The sequence below is a fragment of the Taudactylus pleione genome, unplaced genomic scaffold, assembly GCF_031769625.1.
Source record: "Taudactylus pleione unplaced genomic scaffold, aTauple2 ptg000016l, whole genome shotgun sequence".
In the NCBI taxonomy this organism is placed as follows: Eukaryota; Metazoa; Chordata; class Amphibia; order Anura; family Myobatrachidae; genus Taudactylus; species Taudactylus pleione.
In genome coordinates, this window is record NW_028284418.1 from 10,493,589 (window position 1) to 10,510,745 (window position 17,157).

Sequence of the window (17,157 nt, forward strand, 5' to 3'; positions counted from 1 at the left end):
ATGCTGATGTCTACAGTTTAAATATCGAGGCATTCATATCTCTCATTCTCTTCAGGAATATGTCTCCCTTAATGTCCAACCTCCTCTTGATTATTTTAAGGCCCGGTTCAAATTGTCGCTTCGGCTTCCACTGTCAGTTATGGGTAGAGTAAACCTGGTAAATTACTCACTGTCCTTCATCATTCTTTGGTTTTACCTTCCTGTTTCTTATTCTCCTTAACTGTCCATTATGTGACATCCATTATTTGGGTGAATAAGATAACTCGTATTGGGTATAGGACCATTTGCCATCCCCAGGGAAAGGGGAAGGTCTAGCTCTACCAGATATGAGGTTATATTATTTAGCTGTTCAATTGGTGCATCTCCAGGAATGGGTTTGTTGGCTCTGACTTGCACACTGGGCTTTAATTCATCAAGCTGGCAGTCCGCTAAATCAGCTCCAGTTTTTGATTACTTCATCCTCCCTAAAACAATGCCCTCCTATTTTCGTACAGGCTTGCAGATTCTGGCAGTCAGCGGCCAATATTTTAGATGATTCGGTTATTATTCCCCTCATTGGGGTAACCCTTTATTTTCTGAACTCCGGGGCAGGTACCTCTGGTTGTCTTATGGAGTTGGAACTGTGGGTCAGCTGTATCAGGATGGTATTCTCCACTTCTTTTCCCAGACAGGGCCGTTTCTAGGGCCGGGCGACCCGGGCAATCGCACTGGGCGCTCCGCCCTCAATGCAAAATATGCCAGGTCCGACTCCTGCATCAGCGCTCATGCTGTGACAGCCTGTCTCCCTCCTCAACAAGTTGGGCGGCTACAGTAATGGTGCGTACACACTGGGCGATTAAAGTGGACGACTGAACGATAACGATATTGCTATCGTTCAGTCGTCCACTTTATCGTCCATTTTTAACACAAAAATGAACGATAACAACGACAAACGTTCCCGCGGGTCGTTCGTCATCATCGTTCATCGGGTTAACATGCAGGCCATTCTGACGATGTCATCAGGTTGCTGCATGTTGGGGAAGGGGGGAGAGAGCCCGGCGCTGAACGATATCGTTAATGATATCGTTCAGCGGGTGTGCTCAATGTCATGAATGACATTGAGCACACCCTGCTGGGGACACACTAGACGATATCGCTCAGGGAGCATATCGTCTAGTGTGTACGCACCATAACTTTGCATGCATGGCGCGCATCCAATAGCCGCCTTTCCTCCTCTCCTCCTGGGTGTCACATGACAGGAAGGGGGGCGGCGCACACAGCCGCACTGAAAAGAGTCTGTCCGGACGCCGGCTGAGAGTGACCTCCGCTCTGACTGTCCTGCTGTTGGCTGCCCTCGACTCCTCACTCTCTCTCTGGCCTCACTGACAGAGTGATTGGCAGCGGCGGCGGCGCCCGCACTCTGGGCTGGGCGGCGCGGACTAGGCATGGGATGGAAGCGCGGCAAGCGCACAGTCAGCAGCTTCACCACACCAGGTTCCAACGTCCAGTTCCAGGTAACTGAACTGCACCTCTGCGGGGGGGAGGGGAGTGCGAGCAGCGTGTAAATGTTGCTGTCAGTTGTGCGGGGTGCAGGCTGCCTGCAGCAGCATGCTGGGGCCTAGGGGGGGGGGGGGCGCGCAGCATGTGCTATGTCTGAGGGGAGTGCAGTGCAGCATGTGTAATGTCAGTTGGTGGGGGGGTGCAGCATGATGTGTAATATCAGTTGGGGGGGTGCAGCATGATGTGTAATATCAATGGGGGGGTGCAGCATGATGTGTAATATCAATGGGGGGAGTGCAGCATGATGTGTAATATCAATGGGGGGTGCAGCATTATGTGTAATATCAATGGGGGGGGTGCAGCATGATGTGTAATATCAATGGGGGGGTGCAGCATGATGTGTAATATCAATGGGGGGTGCAGCATGATGTGTAATATCAATGGGGGGGTGCAGCATGATGTGTAATATCAATGGGGAGGTGCAGTATGATGTGTAATATCAATGGGGAGGTGCAGCATGTGCTATGTCAGTTGGAGGGGGGTGCAGCATGTTATTACAGTCAGGGTGTGTCAGGGGTGTATTGAGTATGCTACGCCATGGGTGTGTGTAGCATGCTATGCCAATGTTGTGTGGACATCTTAAGCCACGGGGGAGTGGAGCATAGTGTGCCACACAACAGAAATTTTAGTGAAAATATTACAAGGGGGGTGCATTTTGAATGCTCACACTGGGAGCCAGACTGGCTAGAAACTGCCCTGTTCCCAGATTAGGACCAGTGCTATTTTTCAGCAGGAACTTTTTTTTTCCATAAGATAAGTTATTTGTGTTCAGTGGGAGGAGATTGCGGTCCCAGCTATATCTGAATTTTCTGTACATATTTTGCTCCACACCCTGGCTGCTAAATAGCATGTCTTCTATATCTATTCCGCCATGCTTGTGCACTCTGGAGAAAAGGAACTGCAGCCCCTTAAATCATGGTGGGGTTGGGAGGGTGACTTGGGCTCCCTGACTGATGACGACTGGACGAAGGTACTTGGTTCCCCAAAACTGTCTCCCACCCATGCCCGTTTTTAGCGGATAAAATTATATTTACTACCCCGGGTTTATTGGACTCCAAGACATATGGCTAAGATCGCAAGGTCAAGTTCTACCTCCTGCCCTAAATGCAACGTTCCTGTGGCTGATTTCTGCCATCATTTGCTATGGTCATGATCCTACGTACCAGTCTTTTTGTCTGCAGTGTGAAGGCTGTGTTGTACGATTGCCCTTGAAATTCTTCCCTTGAAATTTTTCATAAGATGTGGTCAAATGGTGTACAATTGATCGTTACGATCATAGGATAAGATGCATAGAAGTGTATTACATTGTACTCAAAAGATCATAGATCTCTCTGCAAAACCATCTGATCTGCGATCCATCTAGAGGACGGCGGGGACGCGCATCGGGGTAGCAGAACACAGAAAAAACACCTATTTTTATAAGATTGGTCTGTCCAACCTGTTGAAACTGTCCATATCGGGTAAAAAATCGTACCGTGTATGGACACCTTTACAATGTATTGGTGAGGCTGGAATTGGGATCCCCCTTGCCGACTCCCGTATTTGTATCTTTGGCCCAGGCCTTTCAGACTCCCTAAATTCATATTTACAACTTTATGTTACTGTTCGTATAACACTAGCTAAGGTGCCTATTGCTAGAGGCTGGATCACTGCACAGGCTCTGTCCCTTGCTGCCTGGATTGGGCTGGTAAACTCCACCTTGTTTTTATTGTTACTTTAATTTTTATTGCTTTTGTTTTGTTTACTTGTTTTATTTTAGTGTTTGCTCTTTACACTCTCAATAAATATGCTCCATATTTATTGAGAGTCCCTGGGAGGTAGTTCAGCGCATGCACAGAGATCCGTCTAATGGGAGAAGCACGGTTGTGTTGCCGAAAGTGGTTGCATACACACTCAACCACTCCCATAGGAGGCCATACATTTCTGAGAAACTGCATCTGCTACAGGGCTGGCACAAGTTTCGATGGTGTGACCGATGGTGCATCCAAAGATGTACCAAATGGTATTTCTGTGCCTATGGATGCTGACAGTGGGCATCTCAGCCGTTGCATATTTGGACGCATGGATGTACACCAGTGTCACTCTGTGCGGGGAGGGACGCTGAGTGCAGTGTGCGCGGCGATGCTGTGCGCCACCTAACAGGGGGCGTGATCTTGCGGGCAGAGGCGTGGTCACATGGGAAGGTGGTGTGGCCTCACACCCAATCCCCCGTTGTTCCATTATTACTGGGGGGCAGGGGGGTGCCGGAGGTGCGGACAGCCCTGTGTGCAGTTCCGGCCGGCTCCCTCACAGTGTCAGGAGCCGAGTGCTGCACTTAATTATTCAGTGGAGCACCCGGCTCTTGTCACTGAGGGGGAGTCTGCACCTTGGTGACACCCCTCGGCGGGTGACACCAGGGTGCGGCACGCACTCCCTTGTGACGCCACTGACACCAGGAAAGGACTTTGCAGCAGCATTTGCATAAAGTCTGGCTGCATCCGACTCAGAATTAGTGCCATAGGGGCAAATACAGTTTAATGGAAGGTTCAATTGGAACCTTGTGCTGTGCACATTGTGGGTAATTGCTGGACAGAAAACCTTTTACACTTCTATGAGCAATGTGATCCTGCTCAGATTATAGCAATGCACTAATTGAATCTGTCCCATAAGCACAGAACAGTTGCACATGTAATAAATACAGACTAAACCAAAGCCATATTTTAACACAAAAACTGATAAGTAAAAAGAAAAATTTGGAGGGAAATTAATTCCAGGGAACTTTGTTCCATGGATAAAAACACTGTCACTAATAAAGGCAGAAATGTAAGCTGTATGGGCCTGCTACATGCTGAGTGTGTGCGGATTGACCAGTGAGTATTATCTGACATCTTTCTTACCAAGTACAGTTAGGAAGGCTCCAGCGGTGACTGCGGGGACACTGCTGCTACGTAAGGTGGCCTCACATGAGTAATAACCAGCATCACTCAGAGTGGGGTTCAGGATTGTTAGACGGCGACCAAACTCAGTCACTCCGCTGGAAATGAGCACTCCACCCTTCTTCCATGCAATGTTTAACTTAATGAGCGGTCTGAAAAGAGAGATCAGTAAGCAGGTGGGAAGACGGATAGGGGCAAGGATGACATTATGTGAGAAACTAAATTCCTGATAGGGAGAAATATACATATGAGAGTAATGTTCCTTTAAACTTACCTAGCATTAGCAACACACTCCATAGTGGCTTCAGAGGTACCCGTCACCACACTGGTGTTCTGGGGAGAAATGATGATGGTGGGAGCTATGGGATCTGCAGGACCTCCAACATCTGAGAAAACATACATATGTAATGTGATTAGTGTGTGGGACTTAGAGGCATTTTGTAATTGCCAATGTATGAGCTCACTAGTGTAATATCAGTTGATTTGGAAGTTCATGGCAATGGTAAAATCCATTTAGCAGAAATGGTGCCATATGCAGTAAATATAAAAAGGGTGAGCTACTTTTTCTACAGGAAAGTAATTGGGTAACTTGTTCGATTGGTGATTTTTATCATGTAGTTATCTCCAAATGTATAATGACCCAACACTTCCATATAAACACTGCATGTTACAAATATGTATTTATAGGATAAACAAGATAAAAATACATATATATATATATATATATATATATATATCACAATACAGTATACTGTACTGAGGCTATCAAGATAGTCAGCGGCCACAAAACAAAAACAGTAGACCTTACAGAATAGCCTGTGAGTTGCAGGAATTGGATTCCGTCATTTTAGCCCATCGATTTAAAGCGGCAATAATTTAAAAGGCAAAAACCAAGTTACTATTGCCTTTTAAACTATTGCCGCTTTAAATCTATGGGCTAAATTTGCAGACTCGCGCCAGTTCCTGCAACTCACAGGCTATTATATAAGGACGATAGATGTCAAATTTGCATTTTGTGCACGTAGAATAGTTGATCTTAAGTGTTCCCAGAGCTTACAGTATTTCAGGGAAATTCAGTGACTAGTTCCCACGGACATGATAGACCATGTTCTCATTAATGGTTCAGACCACAGAATAGCTGCTTCTGCAGAGTGGTACATTTTAAAGTTCTGTTTTCTTAGAAATAAAGCTTCCTTAACTTTCCTCCGTGTCTATAGCTGACATGAACAATGTCTACGTGTTTTTGTAGATCTTTGCATACAAGAAGTTCTTTAAGACATTGCTTTTTCTTCTGTCAGCAAAAGAGGCAACAGTGTCTGTTTCCTGAGCTCTTGTCTGGACAGCGGACATGTTTCATTTGCAGTAAATCCCGGGCGTGTGCTCAGTTTCCTGCTGACTCTGCACTGCAAGGAATCGGAGATTAGTATGGACTGTCCCATCCATCCCCGCTCTGAACATGGCTACACCACAAAACTTCGGCCTCACTCTTCAATTCATCTCTTTAACTGGTTAGTAAAACAGGAGCTAGCACACACAGTGATAAAGTGAGATCACAAAGTTAATGAAAGTATACCTGCAGTATAAGCCCCAATTTCTAGGCTGTATACTGATACAGGCATTAGATATCTGTACTGCATGTGTTTAAATATCATCACATTATATATAAACAATGGTATGCTGTGTCATACCTCTCAAGTTACACTAAAAACAAACAAACAGAGGGAGGCTGCCATGTTGTGGGCTGGACCAATATTTAAGAGAATAAACTCTATGACCTCCGTAGGAGCATGGTTGGACTAGCACATCATCATACCGGGAAATCAATGGTAGGTATTGCTGCAGGCAGTGCTACCTGCAGGCAGTGGCCCAACAACGTCCTCCTCCTAATTCTGCTTTGAACTCTAAGAAAACATGGGGGAAACAGGTGATTAGATGGTGAACTTAGCTATGTGCTGCCCATGCCCCTCTGTAGACTGACAACTCTCCCTCTGGTGACAGGCATGCTATTTAGTGGCCCCCTGCTTTCTTTAATGGACCTTGGTCAATCCCTGACATTGAAGCATTCAAAAGTATGTAAAAGTAATATGGCAAACAAACATAATTTTAGCAGAATATGCCTACATTAAACATATGTGAAAAAAAAACAGATCACCTGAGAACATTAAATAATTTGTTAACCCCAATTATGTCTGATATGAAAGTACAATCCTACAATCAATAACAAGGGACAGCCATGGAGACATTATTTACAGGTGGGGTTGCAGGGCAGTCCAAAATTCAAATAGGGGAGCAACACCAACTGCCATTGAGTCCCAGCCGGCGATGTTTGGCAGCATTTGGAAGGGCAGTTGGTTTGGCTCCCCTATTTGAATTTTGGACTGTACTACAGCCCAAACTCTGGAGACACCACTGGTCCCAAGATACATACATAAAAAGAAAAATAACCTTTTTTGGCATTCGTAGAAGAGATCAGCAAAGAAAGAGTGACCTTTCCTGACTTATAGCTATTTATCAAACATAGAACCAACCATCTAAATACAAGGCTTCAGCAAACTTGTGAATTGAAACAATTTTATCCTTACAAGCAACAACCACCCACCCAAATAACTAACAAATATCACCAATGGCCAATTCAAAAGAACTGAAAGAAGCTGTCTTGAACAGCACTCATAGTGAGGAAGGACAGACTCTAGTAGGGAAGTTCTATGAACGTAATTACAAGAAATAAATTGATAACAAAGTGCATGAGGACAGAGAAAAGAGACACGACTTTCTGCAAAAAAAGAACAATGTATCCAATGAACAAAAACAAGTTCTCTTCATAACACAATACAGAAGAACATCAAAGAACATTGGCACATACCTAGAGACAGACGATATGTTGAAACAGATGTTAGCAAAATGCCACAGAATTCTATATAAAGGAGCACCCAACATAAAACAAAAAAAAAGTAGGGCAGAATACAAAACCTGGTTAAACACAGAACACACACACACACACACACACACACACTTTCTACAGCAAAAATGTTAAAGGTTGTGAAACCATTACAGCAAGAAGCACTAAACACACAGACAAAAAAAAAAAGAGGTTAAAGCAAATATAACCAAAATTAACTATCCAATAACAGACAGGATCACATACAATACAGAAGGGGAAGTATACATATCACAGTGCCTATATGGGCTAGATTATGTGGGCAGAGATATAGAAAATGAAGAACTAGTTCATAAAGAATGGTAAAACTAGCCATAGAATTTCCCATTATTTTCATATAACACAATCAAATCCTTTCAACAACCTATTAACATTTACAGGAATTAAGGGCCTGATTTAGCGACGGACGCTAATGCATTCACAACTGCGATCTCTTACGGATCGCAGTTGCTAAAATATGCTAATGTCTTCCAAAGCTTAACCGAGCATAAGTACACCCACTGCTGCCTTCTCATATCAGTCCGATGACATTCAGCAGTGTAAACATCGGTAACATTGCCGCACATCGGGCAGTCATGCAGCATATGCGGAAAGTCTGACCAGCCGCAAACACTGCAGCTCTCCTGACATGCAGAGAGCTGTCATGCTGTGACGGCGATCTCAATGACTAGTTTATGCGTTTTTAACAACCTGCATTTTTCTATCCAATCTGTCGGTCAAGACCGAAAATCTCGGCCTCAATTTTCCGACATCAAGCAGTGTGTGTGCATGCTCAATAGTCTGCCCATCTTCCTATGTTTTCCTGTCACTATGTCATCCTCCTTGTGGGCAGACAGATGCAAAATCAGTGTGGTGTGGTGTGGTGGAAAATTGTCAGCTTCTAATGAAGACTGCATAATGTGTAGCACAGATATTGGGGCTTTCAATTTGCCCGATGAAAAAAAAGTAGACAGTGTGCATCTAGCTTAAACCAGTAAAAGAGCATTTTAATTAGGAAGTAGGGTTTCACAGCAGAGACATCTCGAGAACAAAAATAAATAGACTTTGACTTGGGTTCATTAGTAAACAATTAGGAAACCAAACACTATTTTTTTTTATTATTTGCTTATTTCTCCACTCTTCAATGGTTCAATAAAAAAAGATAAAACCTAGCCACTTGATTCAGTATTAATATTGATTGTACTTATATGAAATACTTTAAACTGTGAATCATTTTAAGTGCAAACAGAATTATATATACAATGACATGAATATGAAAAAAATATACTGTCTGACTAACCTAACTGAGATCAGGTATAAGAGACCCAGTGAAGACAATCAGTCAACCATATGTCTGGGGAAGTATGCAAATGGGGTGAAACACATTGGACTGACATAATAGTACAACAGGATAAGACAATCAGACCCTTGTACTATGCTCAGAGTAGGTCCATGAGTGTTTGTTTCCACCGTCACCACTACCACTATAATGGTGGCTAGTAGAGCCTCGGACATCTCTGCCAACTATTGAAATACGGATCCTGGAGCCCCTCCAGTGTGAGATAGAGGCTATTATTAGTCCAATTATGCCCGCATACTTAGAGCTTCACTCATTTGATGAAGAGCTACCTTCATCAAATGGGTGAAAGACCTGTAGGACTACACATTGAACCTGTATTCTGCACATGACAAAAAGACTACTACAACACATAAAGGACTTTTTATCCCATTTGGAAAACTGTCAGGAAATGTTAATATTGTGTTAATCTTTGAAAGATAACAAGGATGCCAGCACAGTGATATAGTGTTCATTCTAGCACCATGCCCATCACAATCCGTGCAGTTCCTCTTTCCTGCGTGGGGTATCGCTCTCTACTCTCTGAAAGCAACACCCCAGTCAGGAAAGAGGAACTGCACTGGTTGTAACAGGTGCAGGGTGCTAGGATGAACACTAGTGATACAATTATCACCAATAAATATAAAAGGTATTTAACATTGATCTTTTTTTCTACTATACTGTCCTGCAATTTGATGGCACTTTCTTTTTCTTATTTTATTAACAATACTATATAAAATCAATAAATTTTTAGTATTTAATACACAGTCTTTCATTTATCCTTTTTACTTGATACAGATTATTTAATTTGCCCTCTTGTATCAATATTTCATTCCGACTCACCATTTATACTGCTAACATTTGTTTAGACGCAGAACCACAGATGAATTAAATCCACATTTTGTTGCGCCTTGGGTTTTCTGATCAGATATTTAGTATAGGGTTGGAGGCACAAATCCCAAAGGCATCATTAAGGAAACTTTATATATCAAGTTAGATACACGTAGGCTAAGATCTTCTCTGCTATCCTCTATAATTAGTGATTATTGCCTCTGTGTCTCCCAGCTGTTTTTCATTAGACATAAAGCCAGAAAGCTTGGTATGCTTAGAAAAATGCACCGCTCACAAATAACGGCTTTATCTCACTTACTGTAGGCTCTGTCAATGGAGCATGTACATGTGTATTTGTCAATGCAACTGGTAGTTTTATATATTTAGTTGCTTGTTTATCAGCTTTATTACTTACAAATAATCAAAACATGAAAAAAATGTAGGAACATTTTGTTTCTAAAATATATGACTCCAGATATATAAATCCTGCAGAGAACCAGAATGTCTACCCAGATTTAATGATTTCTCATCACGGCGTAGCTGTCAATAGCAGTGGAGGCCAAACGTCTTGTGTTAAGGGCCAGATATAATTTATTAATAACTACTCACTGACCTATAAAAAATATGATAAAATACATACTGTATGGAGACTGTAATGGAATCTGGGGGCGGCAGGACCACAGTAATGTCCTGACATTCTGCCCCAAAATTTCATTTTCTCACTAGAAGATTTAAAGGTCAAAACCCTCTGCCCAGTCATATTGTAGTGACATTTGAACATCATTAAAAGGAGATGGAAAAAAACATGATTGGCTGGGGGATTTTCCGGCAGCAGGACACAACTGGCCAAAGAGGGTAACTCAGGATTTCAGCACAACTTTTCACAGTATTTCTTATACTATACATGCTAAATTGTCCCACTTCACGTTCTCTATTGTTTATCATATAAAGCGGTCGTTTTCCAATATGTAACTTAAAAATCAGTATGTTATACTTAGAGGATTACACATATAATAAAACACATTTCAAATTAACTATACTATGAAACTGAACAAAAATAAAAATAAAAAATAAAATAAAACTGAAAACGGATGCCAGGTTCTGCAGCTTAATTCCCAAGGCCTGCTCCCCTTAGGATTTATCAGTCTAGTAGATTACTGGAGATGTCCTGCTAAGGCCCATTAATTTTTTTGCGCTGGTTTCTCCTGGCCTGCGATAAACTATTCCCTTCGCTGGATCAGCAGCTTTTCTGCCTGTCTGCAAAATTCAGGATTAAGGGGCTTTTATTTTCCTTTATTTGTGATGTCTTGGCATTTAGTTGCTCCCCATGCGATCGATCTGTTCCTGTCCAACTCCGTTATCCCATAATGCTCACTAAGATACTGTGCACAAACTATTCAGTCAAACTGTTTACCTGGGTGACATCCTATATGTGACATGAATAGCATCTATATGTGTTAGTCTTCGATATTCTCTTTTCTAGCTACAGATTTTTAATAGTTTCCTAAATTGCAGCTAAAGCAATGCTAGTAATATGAATGAAACGGTTTGTCTTACATGTAGAAAAAGGGGCAAAGAACAGGCACCAAACCACCTTAAAAATAATAACAACAATAATAATAATAACAATAATAATAAAAATAATGATAATAATAATGACAGATGACATTAAATTAATTAAAAGGAGCACTAAGCATAAAATACCATGTTATATAAGGTGTCCTGGGTAACCTAGAAGAATATAAGGTGTTCTCTTCTATACCACTGCCGTTTAAAATACTATCCTCTCTTGGCACTAGTTATCTTCTTGACACAAAACTTCAGTAAATTGCGCCGATATAATCATAAATCAGCCTTTTATAAAATCACTCCTGCTATAATATCACTAAGGACAGTTGTGAGACCATAAATAAATGATGGTTAGTACATAAGCATTTCTCTGTACAGGCTAATACATACTATATTGAAACATCTAATGTTTGTTAATGTATCACTTTCTACAATTCTTTATATATTGGGTTAGTATATGAATGGCATTTTCGTACAGCATATTTTGCCTTTACAAATTGGATACAGCCATTTCTTGTATTGTCAGTTCAGTAAGAACTAGTGATGTCACAGAGTGCCTCATGCCTCCCTGATGAATGTAGAATTGATAGTCTACATTTGCATGAATATTGGGAATATTGGTTCAGAACACAAAACATCTGTTTACACCGATGAGACCAAGCAATAACGCAAGCAGGGCATCAATGGTGATACATTTTGTTTTTATGTATAGAAGTCTTAAATCAGAAATTAAAAAAATAAGAAGTTATCCCATAGAGGTTATTTGATTGGTCCATCCATGCACTTCTCATGATTGTTGTAACTGTCACACCACAGAGGCAGACTAATATCACAGTCTCTGTCTCTGGGGATGCCCCAAGATTAGAAGCTTTTGGCTCATGGTTACAAGGTATGCAATGGAGGACTTACTAAACTTCCTCACTCTAATGCCAGAATTGACAATATTGTGAATCCTCTGACAGGGTCAAAAAATATCCAAAGAGATGGAAAGACTCCTACTGGCAGTCAATGCGGCAGCATGGAAACCTATGTTACAGTACTGGATTGAACATGAAGCTTCACCCCTTATATTATTTAAAGGAAAGAGATTGGATGGAATAGGGCCCAAAAGTCAGGTAGATGAGAGAAATGGCAAGAGAAGGAAACACGGACTTCGTTCCCAGTAGTTAAGGAAGAGGATGGTGTTTTATAGAGGCTAAAGGAGAGCAGATGAATGTAAAAGAGGGAGAAAGGAGAGTTAGTGAAGGGAGAGATGGTGCGGTAGTTGGAGAAGACTAGATCCAGGGTGTGATCGCTGGAATGGGAAGGGAGGAAATCCATTGACTAAGGCCAAAAGAGGAAGAGAGGGAGAGAAACAGTAGTCTAAATGTGTACACAAGTTTCATTGAGCATGCCTAAAACTCTTTAAAATCTGTTTTTATTAACTTATTTGCTTGGATGTGCTCTCTATAATCTATGCTGTGTAATACATTATTCTGGATTCAATACAATTATAAAAATAAAAAGTAACTAATGTGTAAGTTTGTAGTTCAATTATAATATGAATTTTATAGCTATTACTGTACAAGAGAAAACCTTTGGAACGTCTACTCACTTTCTACTGTCAGTGTTATTGGCTGACTGGTCTTGTTGTCGCCGTTCTTGTCATTGACAGCCTGTGCATAGTATCGCCCGGCATCCGGAGCTACGCTGGACAGGATCGCCAATGCGTTGTCTTTGGTGATAGCACTGCATTGGGAGAAAGCAAAGCAATTATTAAAAACTGCTTCTGACCTTTAACAAATCATCAAATTCATTTTACATACAGTATTTTATATGTTATAGGAAAACTACGCCTTCAGAGAATTCTATCTGGCAGCCTGATGTATTTATCTTTGTTACCCTTAGATATGACAAATCTGCTGTGTAGATACAATTATATTCAATGCACAGCTATGATATAATCTGTTCTCTTATCCAAGGGCATCAAAAATAAACAAATCTGCCTGAAGATAGAATCCTCTGAAGGTGGAAACAAGGATGCCGTAGGTACATTTCACAAGACAACCACTTCCAGCCAGTGCATGTTATTAGAGTAACAACTTCATTATTTTATGTCATCTAGTACAAAAATAATAATAATAATTGAAATGCGCTGACAAAAGCAGATCAGCAGCTCTTGTTTTTTATGCCCTCATGCGTTATAATTTAAAGTAATGGGTATGGAAGCTGAGTTATTGATTTATTGATGTTGCAGGGGTTATTCTTTATTCATTTAAAGGTGGGTGTTCATTTTTATTTACTGGTGGATGCTATTTACTTAAATTGTGGGACTATATATTTTATTCTGGGTGAATCGTGTTGTATTATATGAATGAGGGACTGAGTTTGGGGAATGGGACGGCTATATATTCAATGTCAGCACTAATTATGTTGGGGCTATTAGAGATGGAAAAGTTTTATTTATAAGTTTCCATGATAGCTGCTATATTATGCGATTTATCAAGCTTGGAAATGAGAAGCATTCTTTGCTCCATTAGCTAACGCCAACCTAAGATGGCAGTAGCCATTGTAGCCTATAGGCTACATATCACATAATTCACTGGGAGAGGGATGCTCCAGAACCCTCCCCAGGGTCAGATTGGCCCACAGGTGTACAGGGGAAATCCCCGGTGGACCTCACTGCCTGAGGGCCCCACTCCCTTCTCTAGGGGTCAGTAACTTGGTGGAGCAGGATTGTGAATGAACTTGGCTACTTTGTTTGTTTCTATGGAAACTACACCAAGATTAGCCCTACAACAAAAAACACCCCTGTTCCCTACTTTATAAAGGGGCCCTGATTTTTTTCCCTTTATAAAGAGGTCCTGTTTCCCTCGGTGATTACTGGCCACACTCCTTCTGATGGCTGGCCACACCCCTAAAGCTTGTGCCCTTACCACTTCATGTCCCAGTCGGACACTGTCCCTCCCTGTTAATAGCCACTCGTGCATGGGTGGTCTGATGACCGCACATGCCCAGTTGGCAGCTTGCAGTCTCGCAGCTCAAAGTAAAGTGATTGCTTTGCTAATGTGATCAATTTACTTGATCGCTAGGATGGTCGCCTAGAGCCTTTAACTGGCAAAACAACCTTTTTTTTTTCTAACAAAAATGCTTTGCCTTTTGATGTATTAGCCCTCTGTTCTACACAAAGAAACACCTTTTCTTGGGCCAGTAGTACAGTACGTGTGTTTGTCCTCCAGCCACTCATTCATTCTAGCCCTATATTTTTGCAACTTCACAAATTACCTTTATGGCACATAAATGGATTAAATGTATGATTGAGACGCAGTATATGTGTGTGCAGCTGGTACTCTAGTCTTGCTTGTATATAAATATTGCACAGTACTGTAAATTGTGCATCATTTCTTGTCTTCTGTTTGTGGACATCTGCATCTCATTACAAAGGACTCAGGATTACCTCCTTCACCTAGTGACGGGCTCTTACTCAGAACAGGGCTCAGTGCTGGCTTTTGTCTCTGCACTGGGATGGTACAGCTGCTGCCCTGATAAGCAGCACTAATCTCAGCCCAAGCATCCGAAACAGAATTTCCCTGCAAGATATGGGATTGTGTTGGAAGCGGTGGATACATGACATTCTTGTCTCCCTGCTCAGTGACCTGACACCCCCCCCCCCCTTCCACTATACTCTTCTGGCACCTCTCCCTACAGATATCTCCCCACTCAGCCTCATTCACATGGGATCAGCTGCCAGATCATCTGGATAATAATTCTCTGCAATTAGGTAGATAAGACAGAATATGCCGCTGGTTCATTAGCACTTCTGAATTCCTGGATGACTCAGCCCCCAACACAGGTGTCTCAGAGCCAGCGATACTGTATGCACAGCAGAGAGCAGCTTACTTTTCATTTCAACATTTTATTTCAATTAAAGAGGCAAAAACACTAAGATAATTACAGTGATATACATGAAATAGAGAAGACGTTTATGCTGTGGACAACATAACTATGTTCTTGCACCTTGTGCACCTGGCTCAGCAGCCGGTACTTTCCACACATGCTAAAACAACCTTTAATAGGGTTAATTGGACTTTTAATCAATGCACACTTATCTGTCCCTTAAAACAGGCCCACAGGGTAAATATGTTAAGACTGTCCATAGATACAAGACTGTTCATGTTTTGGTTTTATATACCATTAGGCAGATTTTCCAATTTGTCATTAGGAAAATTAGCTAATATCAATTTTGAAAAAAAAAATAAAAAATGACCAGATTAAGGGCCTGATTTATAGGCCAATGTTTGCGCAGTTCAGCGCTGTTTTGCTACTGCGCATGTGCAAAAAGTCAGGGAAACCATACTGTGCACATGCGAGCCTAACTGTACCATAGCGCATGGGATTGGTATCATTAGAAAAGTCCACTGCGAATCATGGTCATTTCTGGGAGATGACCTGAAGTGAACACAAATAGAGGTTATGGCAATGTCATGGGCGTGTAAATGCACGCAGCTGCTTTCTCACTTTCTCACCACAGCCACAGAGGCCATTTGTTGAGGGATTTCGGATGGATACACTGCGGGACTCATAGGCTGAACGAGGGGTTGATGGTGCAATCGATGGTGCGTCGATGGTGGAGTGCCCTTAACCACCAGTTGATTTGCACTGCGCTCAGATAATGGAAGATGGTGTGTCAGGATTTACTCAGTCTGTCACACGTTATTACAGAAGCGAATGCTGAAACTGGTATTTGCATACTGTTGCTATTGCTAATTGCAGCCATGCATGAATTATGGGCCTGATTCAGAGCCGCTCGTTCATTCCGACCGATGTTCGCACAACTGCGCATGCGTAGATTTTAATACACATGCGCGAACCAGTCAGTGCGGCTGAAAATCGTGTACTCGCTAAATAGCGAATGCCTGCTATTTTGAGTGACAGAATGAGGCGTTTGTGGGTGGTAACAGGGGAAGGTGCTTGAAAACGGGGAGTGGAGAGCCGAACGCAGGCGTGCCAAAAGGTCAAAACGGGCGTTTTAAGGGTGTGCATAATTAACAAAGCAGCGTCATTGCCCACGTCACTTGGTTGTTTTATAGTTAGAACTGTTCGCATGATTGTGGTAGGAAAAACCAACCACAAGAATAGCGAGCAGTTCATACGCCGTCCGATGTACTCGATTAATCTAATAAATAGCGGACATGACATATGATGCGAGTGGCCAGGGGGCGTTTTTTTCAAAATTACGTTCGCTTGTTTCGTTCGCTCGTTCAGACATAGAGGCGTGAACAGACCGCAAAGAGCGAACGGTTAATTTAAATAGCCAGACCCTTTTTCTGGACGAACGAGCGCAAATAGTGTCCGGCTCTGATTCAGGCCCAATGTCCATCTCTGAATCAGACCTCAAAACCGAACACTCATTTCTCACATTATCACACTGTTAGACTTTAGTTGCATCAGATTAGTATGTTCCTTCATTGTGGATCATATTATTAATCGATCCAGACATCTATATCTGATCACATTTAAACCTTTGTCACCTACTCATGCCTTCTAATTTTCTTCAATGTAATTAAATACAATCAGATCCTAAGATCAGATATTAACATGTATGGCCAGCTTTATACTAGCCACCGGCGGTTAAAGGAATGGCACTCAGCAGGGAAGCCTCATTACCATTGTTACTCTTGTGACTGAGGTGCACTTCAGGTCATGTAACAGTACATATGTTGGGAGATGCAAGGCGCTGAGAGGAATGCAACATGAAAGGTGTTAAAATCTATGGTCCTTGTGTTCATGTGGAGATTACTATTTGCTTACATGCGGTTGCTGGGAGGGATCTTTCTGCCATCTCTGAACCATGTCACCTGCGGTTGTGGGAAACTGGCGATACTGGGAGCAGCGATAACTGCTGCATTCCCATGAGACACAGCTATGGAGGCATCCCCATCTTCAAAGTTTCCCATGTCTGCAAGAAAGAATGAAGGAACATGAGATCACCACATAGTACGCATTGCCAACAGCCAGCCTATGTATACCCTGACAGCAAATCTGGGAATACCTATTTAGCAAACTGGGAG

At 42.1% G+C, this 17,157-nt stretch overlaps 1 protein-coding gene across 2 annotated transcripts in view; it reads right to left on the reverse strand.

Moving 5' to 3' along the window:
* Window positions 1–17,157, reverse strand: part of SDK2 (sidekick cell adhesion molecule 2) — a 764,937-nt gene that overhangs the window by 239,844 nt on the left and 507,936 nt on the right. For both annotated transcript variants that reach the window (XM_088474541.1, XM_088474538.1), the window contains exons 4-7: window positions 16,898–17,045; window positions 12,702–12,835; window positions 4,729–4,840; window positions 4,416–4,606 (exon numbers count right to left, since the gene is read on the reverse strand). In XM_088474541.1, coding sequence (XP_088330667.1) covers window positions 4,416–4,606; window positions 4,729–4,840; window positions 12,702–12,835; window positions 16,898–17,045 — 585 coding nt within the window. The remainder of the gene's footprint in view (window positions 1–4,415; window positions 4,607–4,728; window positions 4,841–12,701; window positions 12,836–16,897; window positions 17,046–17,157) is intronic.